This window comes from Notolepis coatsorum, assembly GCF_963971535.1.
Source record: "Notolepis coatsorum genome assembly, chromosome: 12".
Taxonomy (NCBI): Eukaryota; Metazoa; Chordata; class Actinopteri; order Aulopiformes; family Paralepididae; genus Notolepis; species Notolepis coatsorum.
In genome coordinates this window covers 41,513,851-41,531,898 of record NC_140176.1, presented here as the reverse complement: position 1 = coordinate 41,531,898, position 18,048 = coordinate 41,513,851, and the positions used below count along the sequence as shown (strand labels likewise).

At 45.1% G+C, this 18,048-nt stretch overlaps 1 protein-coding gene across 1 annotated transcript in view; it reads left to right on the top strand.

The window, feature by feature from the left end:
• The window catches only part of hnf4g (hepatocyte nuclear factor 4, gamma), a gene marked incomplete at both ends in the record, with an annotated part of 53,400 nt that overhangs the window by 18,083 nt on the left and 17,269 nt on the right, over nucleotides 1–18,048 (top strand). The window contains 3 exons of the mRNA XM_084325814.1: nucleotides 9,648–9,813; nucleotides 15,358–15,452; nucleotides 17,297–17,403. Coding sequence (XP_084181940.1) covers nucleotides 9,648–9,813; nucleotides 15,358–15,452; nucleotides 17,297–17,403 — 368 coding nt within the window. The remainder of the gene's footprint in view (nucleotides 1–9,647; nucleotides 9,814–15,357; nucleotides 15,453–17,296; nucleotides 17,404–18,048) is intronic.

Below are 18,048 nucleotides of genomic sequence, written 5' to 3'. Positions count from 1 at the left end.
TCCACCCTCCCTCCCTCTTCCCTCTGTGCCTGTTTACAGGAAATCAAATCCTGGTTCACTTAAAATTTTATCAAACTAAACAGTGATAAAACAGAGGTAGTCCTCATTGGCTCCACACTCACCAAGCACCCCAGTTTCACCCTCACCATAGACAACTCCTTGGTTTCCCCCTCCCCCAGGTCAAGAGTCTGGGTGTCATCCTCGACAGCACCCTATCATTCCATTCCCACATCAACAACACCATCCGGTCCGTATACTTCCACCTTCGCAACATCAACCACCTCCGACCTTCACTCACTCCCAACAGCGCCGCAATCCTGGTCCACTCCCTCGTCACTTCCCACTTGGATTACTGCAACTCCCTTCTCTTTGGTCTCCCCCACAAACTCCTCCATAAGCTCCAACTGGTCCAGAACGCTGCTGCCTGTATAATAACCAGAACCCCTGTCATACAGCGGCACGGTGGTGTAGTGGTTAACACTGTCGCCTCACAGCTAGAAGGGCCAGGGTTCGATTCCTGCTTGGGGACCAGGTTTCCATGATGCCAGTTACCCAGGTGGGGATATCTCCCGGGCCCTTCTGTGTGGAGTTTGCATGTTCTCCCCGTGCTCGCAAGGGTCCCCCCCCCCCCCCCCCCCCCCCCCCTGATAAGAGAAACCCAATGGAACAACATGCAAAACAACAGATCGCTAACGCTGTCGCCTCCGTGACGAAGACAGGCAGGAGCACTTGGATAGTCCCCGGGCGTGGCTCATGCCACAGCCCTCGTCTGCTCCCGGCTGCCCTTGGGGGGAAGGACGACGGGATGGGTTAAGCGCAGAGGAGTATCACATCGGTGATCCTACAAAGACAATGCGTGTGTGTTCCGGTGTGTGTGCTAACTAACATTGAGTGTCGTTGCATGCCAATTAAAGACATCTGCGACAGGTCCTGCATTATTATTATTATCAGTCACCCCCATCCTACGCCAACTACACTGGCTTCCCATTAAACACTGCATAGATTACAAGATGCTCCTCCAAGGCCATCCATAACCTCGCCCCTCCATACCTGTCCGACCTCCTCCACATCAACATTCCCACCCAGTCCCTCAGGTCTGCCTCCTCCATCAACCTGACCGTCCCCCCAGCCCGTCTGTCCACCATGGGGTCAAGAGCCTTCAGCTGCTCTGCCCCTTGCCTCTGGAACTCCCTCCCCCCCGACATCAGGAACATTGACTCCATCATCCCATTTAAAACCCACCTCAAAACCCACCAGGCGTATGTCTGATTTTATTTTAAACTTGATTGTGATTGTAAATGAACTGTTTTTAATTCTTGTACGGCGACCTTGAGTGTCCTGAAAGGCGCCTTATAAATTAAATGCATTATTATTATTATTATTATTATTATTATTATTATTATTATTATTATTATTATTATTATTATTATTATTATTATTATTATTATTATTATTATTATTATTATTATTATTATTATTATATATTATCCATATGGCAGATCATGGTCTTTGCATAGGTCTGTCTGAATATACCTGCATAATAATCCTTCTATATACCATTACCTACTTATACTCCTGCATATAACCCATTTAACTCTAGCATGTACAATAATGCTGTTTATTACATGGCGTTTTAACATTCGCCGAAATGCTTGATTGTGATTGGTCAATAGCCCCTGACAGCGGTGAATAATTTTTCGATAACTGACCGCTGCCATGGGCAACGTGCAATAATCACCGGTGATTATTGCTTTTCGCAGCTGGAGCAATCAAGCCCACTGACACACACTGCATCAGTGCAATCAGACACACCTGCCGGCTGCCGGCGATAATAATAATCACTTTATTTGGGCTGACAGAGCCACAGAACAACTGCGTCTGCATTTGATCTCGTCTTGTCGATGGTGTAAAATGAATTAGGTATATTGTTAGTAAGTTAGCCATGTAATAAGCGGGATAATGTATAGCCTTCACTACGTTTAAAACACCTCGACGAGGCGCCTCGGTATTCTAAACTCCGTGTCGGTCAATTATTTTGCGACAATGACCTTGTAGCTATACATTATCCCTTACATATACCATATATCCACATCTGTACATACCTGCACATAATCATTTTACATATCTGTAGATACGATATCTACAGTATATCTGTACATATCCCTTACCCACTCTTACCAGTTACACCGCTGGCCAGTATGGCTTACTACCATAGTGTCATAGTGTCATGTGTATCACTGTACATATTAATACTACAACTCTGTACATACATCTGATTAGCACTATTACTCAGTAGTACTAATTTATATATTTTATACCCAATTTAATTACCTGTACATTGTATATTACTATTGCACTTTACTGTTACATTTGCACTCTGGTTGGATGCCAAACTTCTTTTTGTTGTACTGTACTTGTGCTGTATAATGACTACATTTGAATCTAATCTAATCTAATCTAATCTATGAGTGTCTCTTACAGAATACAAAGATCTCTTAGGGCACCACTCCCACCAATTAATAGACGCCTATCTGAAAAGGGCATTAAGGAATAAAACAGGCAGGAGGCAGTTGCCCCCATAGGAATAGTTACAGCTATGTAGGTATAGGTATAGTATACTCTTTTATAACCACAGAAAGAGGAGGGTTCTGAAACCTATGTACTGGTAGACTCTGCAGTGTGGCTTCAGGGACGGGAATGTGAGGAATTCAGTCTCACCTTGGGATCTGGGCTCATTAAACCATACTGGTGTCACTGTCCCAACAAACAAAGGCTCATAACCCATTTTGGGTCCTGAGCCATTGTTTGAGAAACAATACCCTACCGTATCACGGCATAGACACACAGAGACGTTTTTGCTCTACGACATCAAGAGTCCTCTGTGTGGACAACTGATTTAGATGAATAGCTACACTTCAAATGTGTGTGTGTGTGTGTGTGTGTGTGTGTGTGTGTGTGTGTGTGTGTGTGTGTGTGTGTGTGTGTGTGTGTGTGTGTGTGTGTGTGTGTGTGTGTGTGTGTGTGTGTGTGTGTGTGTGTGTGTGTGTGTGTGTGTGTGTGTGTGTGTGTGTGTGTGTGTGTGTGTGTGTGTATGTTCGTATGCTTGTATGCAGCCCGATTTCGCGTAAAATATGTAAATGAAGTACTTATCGACCACAGGAAAAAGGTACATATTGTATCATATGTTATGATATAGCCTTATGTAATATATTGATGTATTTACGAAAAGGTACAATGTGTACAATGTGTGAACCTGGGACTCTCACATGGGAGGCAAGTGCCTTTACCTCAAATCTACCAAGACATACATTTCTCGTCCAAACCCTAACCCTAACCATAACCCCAACACACTGGTTGAGGCTATAACCACTATAAAATAAGTAAATATATTACTTATGGTTATAACCTACATTATGTGACGGCAGAAGTAAGCGACTGCTTGCTTCTTAGGGTTCCTCCAGTTTGCTCTGAACTAGGAAAAACGTTAGGTTATGACTATAACCAAGTTCTGTTAGTTAGGGGCGATGCTTGGCATCGCCTTCTGCACTATCTCGCGTACGTGCACGCGTACTGAATAAACCACAAATGTACCTCTAATACCAGTATTAGTCTGACCACACCCCTCATCAGCTTACCTTCATAAGCAGGTGTGTGGTCACCTGCTCTCCTCCTTCCCAAGCTTTCACCACAAGGTGAGGACAAGGGCTGCAGCGGCGTCCGATGCCAAGCATCGCCCCTAACTAACAGAACTTGGTTATAGTCATAACCTAACGTTCTGTATCGTTAGTGGCTTAGCTTGGCATCGCCTTCTGCACAAGGGAGGCCAAGCGGAGCCACTTGGCTGACAAATACACCCCGCTGACAGCCCCCCAAAACCATCAGAACAGGGAGGGCCGAGCCCCCCCGACCCCCCCTAATGGAGGGTAGCCCCCCTATTAGGGACGTCACGGGAGGGCGACGGACCCGACCGTGCGAAGAGGCACTCAAGCAACTCAACGCACAGGGTGAGCAGACCGTGGCTTGACCCCACGACTACACACACGCACAACCCGCATGCCACCCGGGAACGAACGGAGGAACAACCTCGTTACTGCCCCCAGAATCACGGGGTCAAGGGCAAAACCCAACCCCGTGGCAAGGCCGTAGCAGCGGAGCACGAAGGAAGACCCAGACCCACCAAAAGGACTGGACTCCCTGGAATGGGGGCCCGGAGAAGTCCATGATGCCAGCATCAAGACCCCACCAGGTGGGCACGTAGTGCCCCGCCCCCCACATCGCCAGCGTATTCGGACAAAGGCCCCTCAGTTACTGCACCTGGTATTCCCAGGCGGAACCAACCAGGCCAGAACCTGCCCAGCTTCCGAGATCGGACGAGACCGGGCGTGTTCAGGTCGGTATGGCCGTAAGCCGAGCGGGCCCCGTCCCCCCAATAGTACACCGCCTGGCACACTGACCCTGCAGAATAGGCAGTCAGCATGGCCGTAAGCACACAAAAAAGGTTAACCAACGGAAGCAGGCAGCGCACCGGGGAAAAACCAGGCAACAGGCTGTTAACCCTAGCCTGGAGACTGCGGACGAGACAGGCGCCAGAGGGGACAGCTGAACACAGCCGCCCCGGCGGAAGGAGCGTAAGCTGGCGGTGTTGCATGACCAAGCCTCCATTTAACAACCCCCACCCAGAGGGGTCGAGGCAGAGAAGGCTGACACGATTGGCAGACGTCATGAACGTGCAGGGGCACCCTCAAACGGTGAACCCGGGAGTTGACACTGCTCCAACACACCAGGGAATCAACCACCTCGGTGTTACCCAATGCGGTGGTTGTTCCTATAACCCCTCAAGAAAAAACTCCAAAACACACCTGCGGGTATACACCGGCTATACCGCAGTACAAGTGTTTCAGTTTCCAAAAAGGGTTAACCCAGGCCTACGGGTCGCAAACATCACTTCGGACCGGGCCTGGCGGTACGGGAAGCACAGGGTCACCAGAGGAGGTCAAAAAACCACCCCCACAGGCACCTCTTCGCCATGCGTGAGAGAGGAGCGAAAAACAATGGAGAACCAGCCCCTAAGCACACCGTACCTGGTATTCCCCGGCGGTCTCCCAACCAAGTACTAACCAGGACCAACCTGTGTAGCGGCCGAGATCCGACGAGATCGAGCGCGTACAGAATGGCATGGCTGTAAGCCATGACGACAGTGCTGAGTAAAAACATACCCAACCAGGATCTCCATAGCGCTTAACCCTGTGACACCCAGACCGACCTGGCATTTTTCCCCCTGAAAAAAGCCCAAGTCCCTCAGGGTACCAGAACAGCAGATCTGCATCCCCGGCGGACAACGGGTTCAACTGATCTGGACCAGCGTGACCAGAACCAGTCCCGTGCCCTAACCACGCCGACATGCCTACTCCAGGAGAAGGGCAGATATGCGTGTTGATCTTAACATGAAAAGAAGGCGCCACCCAGACGTCGGGACGAACCGCGCCTGGTGGCCCACCCCAAGGGCGTGAGACCCCACTACATATGTTCAGATCCATCCCGTCATCATCCCCCAGACATGAACGAGAATCCGTCGACAACCCACCCAGGTCATGGGATGTGGTCGCCGGAAGAGGAAAAACCCCCATCTCAGTTGCTTTATAAAAACGCTGTTTCAACCACAAGCAACTAAGGCGTGCCAGTCAATCGCCTGTTTACAGCGAGCTAGCACTATACGTGCGTCGGGACACACCCCCATCAATGAACAGGCTATTTAGACCTGTCATTGAATCCCCAAGGCGCCCAGGGGAACGACAAGAGGGGTGTGACACTCCCTAACTCCAACACTTCTGGAATAGAAAGAAGGAAGCATCAACAGTATGTATCCCAGTCTACACAGCCGGGGTAAAAATTTTTCACATTTTTACACCCCACCACCCTCCCATAGGAAAGAGACGGGGATCCCCAGAGAGACTTCCCACGCGAGCTGTACAGATTGAAAAGAATATATTGCACCATGAGCCATGTAAAAAACTGGTTTTAGGGCCTCCGGGGAAGAGGCACCGAACCCATACACACTCAATAAACGAATTGAATCGAATATACATACAATAGAAAAGGACCCTTCTAGAGGGTCCACTCACTTTGACAATCTGAGGAGGAAGGCTCTGTACTCTGATGGAGGCTTCCTCACATGGAAGAAGGAGTCCGAACTCACAGAAGGCCTGAGTAGGCGCTTGGTGAGGAGGAGCCCTGACCACCCCCCCTGAAAACAGATCCATCACATGGACCTGAACAGCACACGGAAGTCCTACCAACAGAGACGCGCACGGTGACGTACTCTATGGCGGGGGAATTCCTGCGGTGCACACGCCCAATATACCAGGCCGTGGGACCAGGAACTCCCTCCCCCCCCCCCCCCCCCCCCCCCGTAACGTGCCGAACCGCCACGTGACGGGAACCTTGAAGGACAGGGGGTGTACCCCTGACCGACAGAACAATGGGGAGAGGAAAGGTTACCAGTTCACCCCTTTACGACCCCACACCCATGATACGACGTAACGACAAAAAGAGAATATGACACAGTCATAGTCAGCTCTATGAAGCGTTTCACAGCTCCACACAGCGCACGAGCTAACCTGCTATCTGATTTTTACTAAGGAAAAACACAGAATAGAGAGGGCTCTAAGAACCCCGGTCCAACATACACATGTGCTTCTGTGGCCAGTACAACCCAGTTGTAGGTCACATGACACACACAACCCATCATCACCTACAAAAAATGGCAAAAACACTCAACAGAGGAACGCCGTTTTTTTCACAATGAGAGAATACATCATTCTTGATTAGTATCGACCACAGGCCTTGCTAAGCACACATGACAGCAACCAAACCAATTTCCCTTTAGGAAATAAGTTTCTCCAGCAGATTTAGCACAACCTCAGCAATCAAGCTGAGAGTTACATCGTATCCCTACCACACAAAAGACACCATTAATGCACAACATGTCTGATAGGAGGTGATAAAGTCCCCAGGGAACCGGGGGGGGAAACACAATCCTCCTATTTTACCCTCAATACGGCCAGTCAAAACAGGAAAACCTGTTAATGTGTGAACTCACTGTTCATTGTCATTACAGTCTGAGAAAGAACATTCTTTTACTCACTCGTCACCAAGCATAGCTTCATAGGTTAGTTGCCTTAGTAGTGAGTACACGGTACACATAAACACCATGATGTTTCTCACACAACAACCAGATCAATACATCACGACCTGCACGGAGAAGCTAACTGCCAGTGACAAAACAGCTCACACACAACCCGCAACGTATCTCAAATGCATTGCAACAACACACGTTTTGGGAAAAAACACCGTTATTCACAATACATTTTAGCAAGGTAAAACCAGAAGACGTGTTTATGAGGTCTGGCCAACCCCGTACCTGCCCGGAACGCAGATCAGCGAAGTGCAGTCACAAGCCACCGTAGAACACAGCCGTCCCGTGTTGTTCGATCCGGGCAGCGTCGCCGCTCCACCAGTCGCTACAGTCCTCTTTGTTGACGCAATCCCCGTCTAGGCTCGGGCAGGGTTGACGAACATCCCCTGTCAAGGATGACGTCGTGGTCAAGAGTGTAAAACATGTTAAAAATCAAAGCACGTTCAACAGAATAGCATCAAGCTAACGGCTGCTCCAACCGTTCGGGTGCTATTGCTTCCGCTCGCGAGACGCCGATCTACGACGCACGCGATCAGGAGCGAGCTCCCGGCGGCGCGCGAGAAGCCAAGCTACCCCGCGCCAGGCCACCGACCGGCTAACCGTAAGCTATGAACATGTAAACAATGACATAACACTCACCCAGACAGGCCGCCGTTCTGAACCCTCCTCACTTTTTAAGAGAAAAGAAAAAACAAGACGTCAACACCGCTTCACAACGGTGACATTAACACGTCCGGCGGAATCAGCACAGTACCAACTGGCCTGTATAGCTGACTTTGAACATGAATCTGCCGCTATCGCACATTACATGCACATATCCCCTCGTGAAGGAATACTCTCATTTGGATATGAAAGATGGGGTCTTAACACGGTGACAGAGAGAATCCACTCGTCCAGAACACACAGGGATCACCAGTGTCAATGGTCGCGGCCCACTAGTTAAAACTATAATGGTCGCCAGACCAAGGCCTTCTGTCGCCTAGACGGCTAAACAAAGGACCCTAGCCTGGGGCCGGTTTCCATAAACTTTGTCAAGTAGCCCCCATAGCACTAACAGACAAGTGGAGCCCGCCAGCAAACACTACTCACCCAACCTGGAACGCACCGCTCCTCACAACAGCGGCATGTCCGACAGTTCAGCTGTGGCCTGACAGGTTTCACCCCAACAAACACAGCAAGGAACTGCAGTTGAGAAGCATGCAGCGGCGTGCTCCCAATACGAAAACCGGTGGAGGGTTTGTAGAATGATCATCATCTTCTAGACACTCCAGTACGAAGACAATATCGCCGTATTTTCTCGAAAATAGTGAGAGAGAAAATAAAGATATGATGTCAACGTATCCTTGTTTCCCAAGCTGTTCCTAATCCAATTTCTTCCATCATGGTGTCAAGTGTGGGGATCTACCGAGGCACCTCTTCCTTGTGGTGAAAGCGAGAAGGAGGAGAGCAGGTGACCACACACCTGCTTATGAAGGTAAGCTGATGAGGGGTGTGGTCAGACTAATACTGGTATTAGAGGTACATTTGTGGTTTATTCAGTACGCGTGCACGTACGCGAGATAGTGCAGAAGGCGATGCCAAGCTAAGCCACTAACGATACAGAACTGCTTTTTTCCAGATGCTTCCAACCCCTGGAATGCCCTCCAACTGACACTGAAGCTGAAGGCTCTTCCTTCTTGTGCTGCATTTAAAAGTATGACCTCCGACCACTGTGTGTCGACTTGTATCATTATTTATTCTTATTTATTGTGCCTATATGTATGAAATTGCTGATGAAAATGATGTCTTGTTTTGTAAGCTTGTCGTCACTGTAAATGAGGGTAACCTCAGTGTCTTACCAGTTGAAATAAAAATGCATGCATACAGTATGTGCCTATTTGCATTTGTTTGCATGCTTGTTTATGTGTGTACATGTTCACGTAGGCGTGCACATGTGTGTATTGTGTCTGAATGCTTTAAATGGACTGCATTTATATAGCAGCTTTTATCCAAAGCGCTTTACAAATCCGAAGCCTCACATTCACCCATTCACGCACAGATTCACACACCAACGGCAGAGGCGACCATGCAAGAGCAGTTAGGGGTTAGGTGTCTTGCTCAAGGATACTTCGATGCGCTGCCGGGAGGAGCTGGAATCGAACCGGCAACCTTCTGATTACCAGACGACCGCTCTACCTCCTGAGCCACATGTTGCCCCACTTTCATTTGAAATGTTTAGTATATGACTACATTTTATATTGAACATGTGTAACGGCCAGGTGTTAGAGAACAATGAGGAATGGTTCTAATGTGTGTGTGTGTGTGTGTGTGTGTGTGTGTGTGTGTGTGTGTGTGTGTGTGTGTGTGTGTGTGTGTGTGTGTGTGTGTGTGTGTGTGTGTGTGTGTGTGTGTGTGTGTGTGTGTGTGTGTGTGTGTGTGTGTGTGTGTGTGTGTGTGTGTGTGTGTATCCCAGACAGCATGCCAGCAGAGCCTAGCCTCCCAGGGGCAGATGGGGTGGGCAGTAACTGTGCCATATGCGGGGACAAGGCGACGGGGAAACACTACGGGGCCTCCAGCTGTGACGGCTGCAAGGGCTTCTTCAGACGCTCCATACGCAAGAGCCACGTCTACACCTGCAGGTAAACACACAACACAACATACGCTCCATACGCAAGAGCCACGTCTACACCTGCAGGTACACACACAACACAACATACGCTCCATACGCAAGAGCCACGTCTACACCTGCAGGTAAACACACAACACAACATACGCTCCATACGCAAGAGCCACGTCTACACCTGCAGGTAAACACACAACACAACATACGCTCCATACGCAAGAGCCACGTCTACACACCTGGGCCCTATTCCCCGTACCTGGTTCAACTAAGTCGATCAAAAGTCCCATTAGCCAGATTCAATTAACGCGATGATTGAAACGAGGCTATCCCTGTTCCTCGAAGGCTGATTCACTCTCGTTAATTCGAACCAGACTTGACTAATAATTGCGAGCGGCCGCCTCACCTGAAAAGGCATCATATGTCGATCGCAGAAATACTGATTTTCTAACGGCATTGATTGATTGATTGATTGATTGATTGATTGATTGATTGATTGATTGAAAACTTAATTAACAGAATGGGTACAATACAGTATGGCTCAATAGCCTCGCAGACAAATTAAATGAATATCTATAGGCTAATTTTAAGTCCCTCATTACCCCAATCAAAAATTATAATTATTATATTTCTTTAAATATGCCTATAATCGAATGAGATCTCGCTAGCGAAAATAATTAGTTCAACTCTTTCAGAATAAGTAGATTGATACAAGCCCAAAGAGTATCTAATTGATACGAATTAATAGATACTTATGAGGATATCTGTACTGTATGCGCTTAGGTATCATGTACTATATAAATACATGGTTCCCAAAGTTTTCAAGGCGCGACCCCCGAAATAACGGTGTCAGAGAGGCTTGGAGGCTATTAACAGTTTCACTATTAATCAGGTTTTAATCTGTTTCGGACATCATCCATACATGCATTGAATTGATTAACATCTGTTTTATACCAGTGACACCAGTCATGTTCATCACCCTCTTGTTCATCATCAGATAACAGTGCTTGAACAGATAAATGCATTTTCTCATTCATCAAAACGTTAAAAGCTTGCAATTGCTGATTCACTTTTCTCAAGTCACGTCCACGTCATCAAATCCGTCAAACAGCGCATCTCCTCAGACATTTTAATCCCAGTTACAATATCACAATAACGTATGAGTGACAGTGATACAATTCAACAATCCACAGATTCAGATTCCTCGTAATTCACATCCACAATCCATGCATAAAGACGCTTCAATTTATGCTTGAATGAAACACAATCCGGGCGCTCCGTTAAGCAAATACATCCACAGCAGAGAATATGAAACGAATCAGAGCCAAACGCCCGATAGGTTTCATTCATTAAAAATATCCCAGCGGGATTCACATTTGCAATGCTTCGTTATTAAAATAACCACATAGTGTGTGCTTCATACGCAAGAGCCACGTCTACACCTGCAGGTAAACACACAACATGTCAGACGCTCCATACGCAAGAGCCGCGTCTACACCAGCAGGTAAACACGCAACATGGCATCATCCGTCACACTGGAAAATGGACAGAGGGATTGGCCAATATTTGCAAGCGACAAATATTGTCAAAAAAATAAAATAAATGATCTATAATAGAGGCCTTAGAATGCTTATTTGTCTTCCATGATGGAATGTGCATAACAACATGAGAAATGTATGAACAAAAATATAATAAATTGGTAACTTTTTACTGGAGTTTGTGAACAAGTTACACTGGAGCAGTAGGAAGAACCGTATAACTCTGTCTTAAGTTTTCAGAACAATGTTTTCAAACCTACTGTAATGATCTAAAGATGTTAAGTTGAAGTGTTGTGTTCATTCACAGCTAAAGGTTAGCAACTGGTGTGTCACATTCACACTTTTATTGGGATTGACTTTACAAACAACTGCAACGACTGTCCAAATAAAATAAAATGGATATGGTTCTTCTTCTGAAGGGTTCAGTCAGTGGTCAAATGCCACTGGGTTAGTGTCTAGTTTCTTTTTGATAACCTGAATCTAGGTTATCCCTCTGACACTCTTAGTCGTCAGCAATAACATACAAGAAGTAATACTATTTTATGGTTATTGGTGCCGGTGTGCTGTGATCATAGGAACTAGACTGTAGGTTGAGTTCCATAGATCAGAACAGCCGTGCCAACAGACACCATGGTATACCGGTGTGACTTCAACATGTCACTGCTTTTAGACAAAACATTTTATAATGCTTTCTACGTAGACAAAAGCATTGGGTTTTGAATTGGATTGTATAACGTATTGTGTATTATACAACGGCATGCAAATTTCTCGATTCTGATTGGCTGAAACAGTCAACTTACACGTGGGTATTTTTCATAACCCACGCTCTTGGTCCCAGGACCCGCCCACAACCGCATCACTATCAATGCGCGTTTGTGGTTTTAGGAATTAAAGCAAGATGGCGGACAAACCGGACAGGAAACATTACGAAAGGATAATGGTGATAGGGTCATAAAGACTAAATGAAAAACGATTCTGTCACGGCGAATGTCTTAGTTGCTTAAACAATGTTGGATGATGTAATTGATGGGTCATGAGTCATTGTGGAACAAAATAAAAATCGAGCGAATTGATTGATTGATTGATTAATTGCATTTTTATTTTTACTTTTTTACCTACTGTTTTAAGTGAGCGTGGACTATTGAATTGATTGATTGATTGCTAATTTTATTACTGTACACTTTGTTTCCAACTGGTTAAGTTTAGGCCCTCTTTCGAAGTTGGTTAAGGTTAGAGTTTGTCTTTAGAGCAGGGCGATAGAACACCAGCCCTGATTCCAAACTCTAACCTTAACCAAATTCGAAAGAGGGCCTAAACTTAACCAGTTGGAAACAAGGTGTACAGTAATAAAATTAGCAATCAATCAATCAATCAATCAATCAATTCAATAACCCACGCTCACTTAAAACAGCGCACCTCCCAGCTGCTTCTATAGAAAGTAGGTTAAAAAGAAAAGAAAAAAATCTTATAGGGCAAAGAAAACTTTTTTTTATTTGTTTTACCTACTTTCTATAGAAGCATCTAAGAATGAAGTTCTATAGAAAGTAGGTTAAAAACTAAAGAAAAGTTGGATGTGTTAGTTTGTTGGATGTCTAGGTGAAAGACAGTTGGATGTCTTAGTTTGTTGGATGCCTAGGTGGAAGAGAGTTGGATGTGTTAGTTTGTTGGATGTCCTACTGAGAACAGTTGGATGCACTTCCGAGCTGCTTCCACATGGAGGCAACTTCTCTTTTTTTTTGTGGGAACTACTTTTTATGGCGGATGGTTTTTTCAATAAATCTTCAATTAATGTGTGTTTATTGTATAGCAATAAGGTTGGATGAATGTGCCAGTTGTATAAAAGCATTACACCACTTGTAGTCGTGGGTTGTGACAATTAGACCATGCCTAGGGGGGTCTAACGAGGGCATTCACGATGGACTTCCGATGTTGTGAAGTGACTGGGGCGAGTAGCGGTGCTATGGGTTAAACTCACTCTCACCCTCAAAAGACACAGAGACACGTTGCAAATCAGGGAGTTCACCTCTTGGTATAGAGGTCTGTGCTGTTGCCCATGGCGTGGGAGACCCGGGTTCGAAACTCCCTCGGGCATCGAAGTTTGAGGTGACGATGTCACAACCGTTACATTGGTGCCGTGACCCGGATGCCTTGGGTGGGAGTGAGTTTAAGGGGGGTGAGTGTAACGGATGGTACCGTGAAGCGCAGTCACGATGGACTTCCGATGTTGTGAAGTGACTGGGGTGAGTAGCGGTGCTATGGGTTAAACTCACTCTCACCCTCAAAAGACACATAGACATGTTACAGTGAATTCACCTCTTGGTATAGTGGTCTCGTCTGTTGCCCATGGCGTGGGAGACCCGGGTTCAAAACTCCCTCGGGGCATTGAAGTTTGAGGTGACGATGTCACAACCGTTACATATGTATAGGTTTAGGAGACAGATTGATTGATTGAATATTTTATTAACTTAACAGATTGCAGAATGGGTACAATACAGTACGGCTCAATACACACAATTGTTAACTGGATGCAGACCAGAGAAATACTTTCGTCTTGTTTACATCAGGGTCCCCCATTTTCAATTCATAATGAATTGTAAGTAAGGGTGCAATTAGCTCCGTGCAATCCATTCTTTGTGGATCCCACCCAGTGTGTATATATATACAGGTTCAACAGACAGTGTGTATATAGATATACAGGTTCAACAGACAGTGTATATATATGTACAGGTTCAACAGACAGTGTGTATATATGTACAGGTTCAAAAGACAGTGTGTATATATATACAGGTTCAACAGACAGTGTGTATATATGTACAGGTTCAACAGACAGTGTGTATAAATATACAGGTTCAACAGACAGTGTGTATATATGTACAGGTTCAAAAGACAGTGTGTATATATATATATATATAGGTTCAACAGACAGTGTGTATATATATACAGGTTCAACAGACAGTGTGTATATATATACAGGTTCAACAGACAGTGTGTATATATATACAGGTTCAACAGACAGTGTGTATATATATACAGGTTCAACAGACAGTGTGTATATATGTACAGGTTCAAAAGACAGTGTGTATATATATACAGGTTCAACAGACAGTGTGTATATATGTACAGGTTCAACAGACAGTGTGTATATATATACAGGTTCAACAGACAGTGTGTATATATATACAGGTTCAACAGACAGTGTGTATATATATACAGGTTCAACAGACAGTGTGTATATATATACAGGTTCAACAGACAGTGTGTATATATGTACAGGTTCAAAAGACAGTGTATATATATATATATATATATATATATATATAGGTTCAACAGACAGTGTGTATATATATACAGGTTCAACAGACAGTGTGTATATATATACAGGTTCAACAGACAGTGTGTATATATATACAGGTTCAACAGACAGTGTGTATATATATACAGGTTCAACAGACAGTGTGTATATATGTACAGGTTCAAAAGACAGTGTGTATATATATACAGGTTCAACAGACAGTGTGTATATATGTACAGGTTCAACAGACAGTGTGTATATATATACAGGTTCAACAGACAGTGTGTATATATATACAGGTTCAACAGACAGTGTGTATATATATACAGGTTCAACAGACAGTGTGTATATATATACAGGTTCAACAGACAGTGTGTATATATGTACAGGTTCAACAGACAGTGTGTATATATATACAGGTTCAACAGACAGTGTGTATATATATACAGGTTCAACAGACAGTGTGTATATATATATACAGGTTCAACAGACAGTGTGTATATATGTACAGGTTCAACAGACAGTGTGTATATATATACAGGTTCAACAGACAGTGTGTATATGTATATATATACAGGTTCAACAGACAGTGTGTATATATGTACAGGTTCAACAGACAGTGTGTATATATATACAGGTTCAACAGACAGTGTGTATATGTATATATATACAGGTTCAACAGACAGTGTGTATATATATACAGGTTCAACAGACAGTGTGTATATATATACAGGTTCAACAGACAGTGTGTGGTGGACAAGGATAAGAGGAACCAGTGTCGCTTCTGCAGACTCAACAAGTGCTTCAGGGCCGGCATGAAGAAGGAAGGTAAGAAGAAATGTCAGTAATGATCGATTATAAGGACAGATCCTCACACCGCAGAGAGGAAACCTGATCTTAACCCCGAGACGCACCACATCTGATGACTTCTCCATGTTTAGCCTGCGATAGTGGGGGTGGGGGTTAATGGTAGTGGTTATAAAGTAGCTAAGGGGAGAGAGCATTTAACTGGGATACATATGTGTCCTACACCCATCTACACATTATACTTCACCAGATTAAGAACACTATATATCTTTTAGGTGTGGTTTATTGATTTGGAAATTTAAACCAAGAGCCTCACAGCGTGTTAAAAAAGACAGACCTCGTCGCAAACAAGTAGCCCTGGAGAAAAGCTGATTGCTTGAAACTGTGAGATGGCTGAAATAGGGACGGCCATAAAACAGACCAAGATTGCTCTGTGTGAGGGTGTGTGTGTGTGTGAGAGAGAGTGAGAGAGAGTGAGAGAGAGAGAGAGAGAGAGAGAGAGAGAGAGAGAGAGAGAGAGAGAGAGAGGGTGTGTATGTGCGTGCGTGCGTGCGTGTGTGTGTGTGTGTGTGTGCGCGTGCGTGCGTACATGTATTTATGAGGGGTATAACCTTGGCGTGGAGGTTTATGAGGCCCAATCATGTGCTATTCAGACATGTTGTTCTGGGCTGCTATCGGTTAACGTTTGACTGGCTGCTGCTGCGGCCTGTTCATACCAGCAGCAGCAACAGGGGGGCGGACAGCGTCTACTCCCTTTAATTCATTGGATTTGGTCAAAACCCGAAGTGAGATCATTACTTTTATTTAAAGGGGTTTTAAGAGGTGTTTTATTGTTAAAATAAGTGTTAAATAGCTCTATGTTCACTGATGTAGAGTGTCTGGTCAGTAACATGGGTCTCCCAGTCCCTCTGCTCTGCAGTAAACAGAAAATACAGTGCGTTTCCTGGTATCCCGTTGCCACTTTATCCAATGAGGAGAGAGAACGCTAGCTATTATTACTTATTTCAAGAAATCTCGCCAAGACAAATTTGCTGGCATTTTTGCAGTGTGGAGTTCTCTCTCCTGATTGGATGAAGCGGGAACAGGATACCAGAAAATCTATTTTCTGTTTATTGCAGAGTGGAGGGACTGGGAGACCCATGTTACTGACCAGACAGTGTTGGCTGTCAGAGTGTAGAGCTATTATTTTAACATGTAGACTACTTATTTTAACAAAGAAGATACCACTTACAGCATCTTTAAATGTTTTAATTGGTTTGGTTATATTTCCTTATTGAACAACAGACAAATGAATCACACATCACGAACAACGCCCTGTGATCACCCAGGGCGGCTCTTTATTGGAATTTTGTTTGAATCCGAACAGATAACCGGCATCTAATCTCCACTTTGCCTCACAAGAATCAAACTAAAATGGAAGAAATCTCTGTCTGTTTGTCCGTCTGTCCTTCGATTTTCTCGGGAACCGTTCATCCGTTCGACTTATCACACTTGGCGGGTGGATTGCTGAGGACCCGAGGAGGTGAAGAGTGTGAAGTTGACTGGATGAGCAGTTCTCTAGAAAGCAGCAAGCAGCCATACTGGGGCCCGTTCTGAACGGACACTAGTCTGTAGTTGATAACACATGTGATTTGTTATTTATCATGATGACACTATTGGGTCTATTTACACCAAAAGCTACAGGTGACGATCTCGATACGCATGAAGGTATTTTGAGAAATATGACCAACCAAAAAATAAATGCATTATTTCTATTTTCCTGTATTTGTTCCAACTGCGTCTTGCTCTATGTCTTGCTCTAAGTTAGGTCTTGCTCTAGGGTTGACTTGCAACTAGCTGTAACTGATTAAGCATGTTTCTTTCAGCTGTGCAGAATGAAAGGGACAGAATCAGCTCTCGGAGGAACATACCAGACTCTCAGGATATCCCACCCATCACTGTGCTGTCACAAGCAGAGTCCCTGTCCCAACAGGTACCCCCTCCCCTCTTTTCTCCCTCTCTCTCTCTTCCTCCCCCCTTTCTCTCTCTCCCTTACTCTCTCTCTCTTTCTCTCTCTCTCTCCCTCACTCTCTTTCTCCCTCAATCTCTCTCTCCCCTCTCTCTCTTTCACTCTCTCTCCCTCTCTGTCGATCTCTCTCCCTCCCTCCCTCCCTTTCTCTTTTTCTCTCTTTCTCTCTGTATTTCACACCCACTCTCTGTCCTCTCTTCATGTCTCACCTCTCTCCTCTGTGTGTACAAGTGTGTGTGTGCGTGTTTGTGCTGCTAGGGCTGGACCTCTGGACTTGAACTGTGCTGCACTGTTTCCATGTCCCCTACCACTGCACTTTACTGTCTTATTGTTATCTCACAGTTCTGTCCTGTTTTGCACTTACTTATTTATTTATCATTATTATTATGTTGTTCCTATTTGTGAAAAAATCAATCATGCACTGTAATGTCAAATCACGTTCCATTTTGTACCTGGGTACAAAATGGTGAATAAAGAAATCTGAATCTGAATCTGAATCTGAATCTGAATCAGAATCTTGTGTGTGCGCGTGCATTCGTAATTTATATTACTTAACACAAAACTAAAACTGACCTGGGAAATCATTCTCTCTCTCTCATTTCTCTCTCT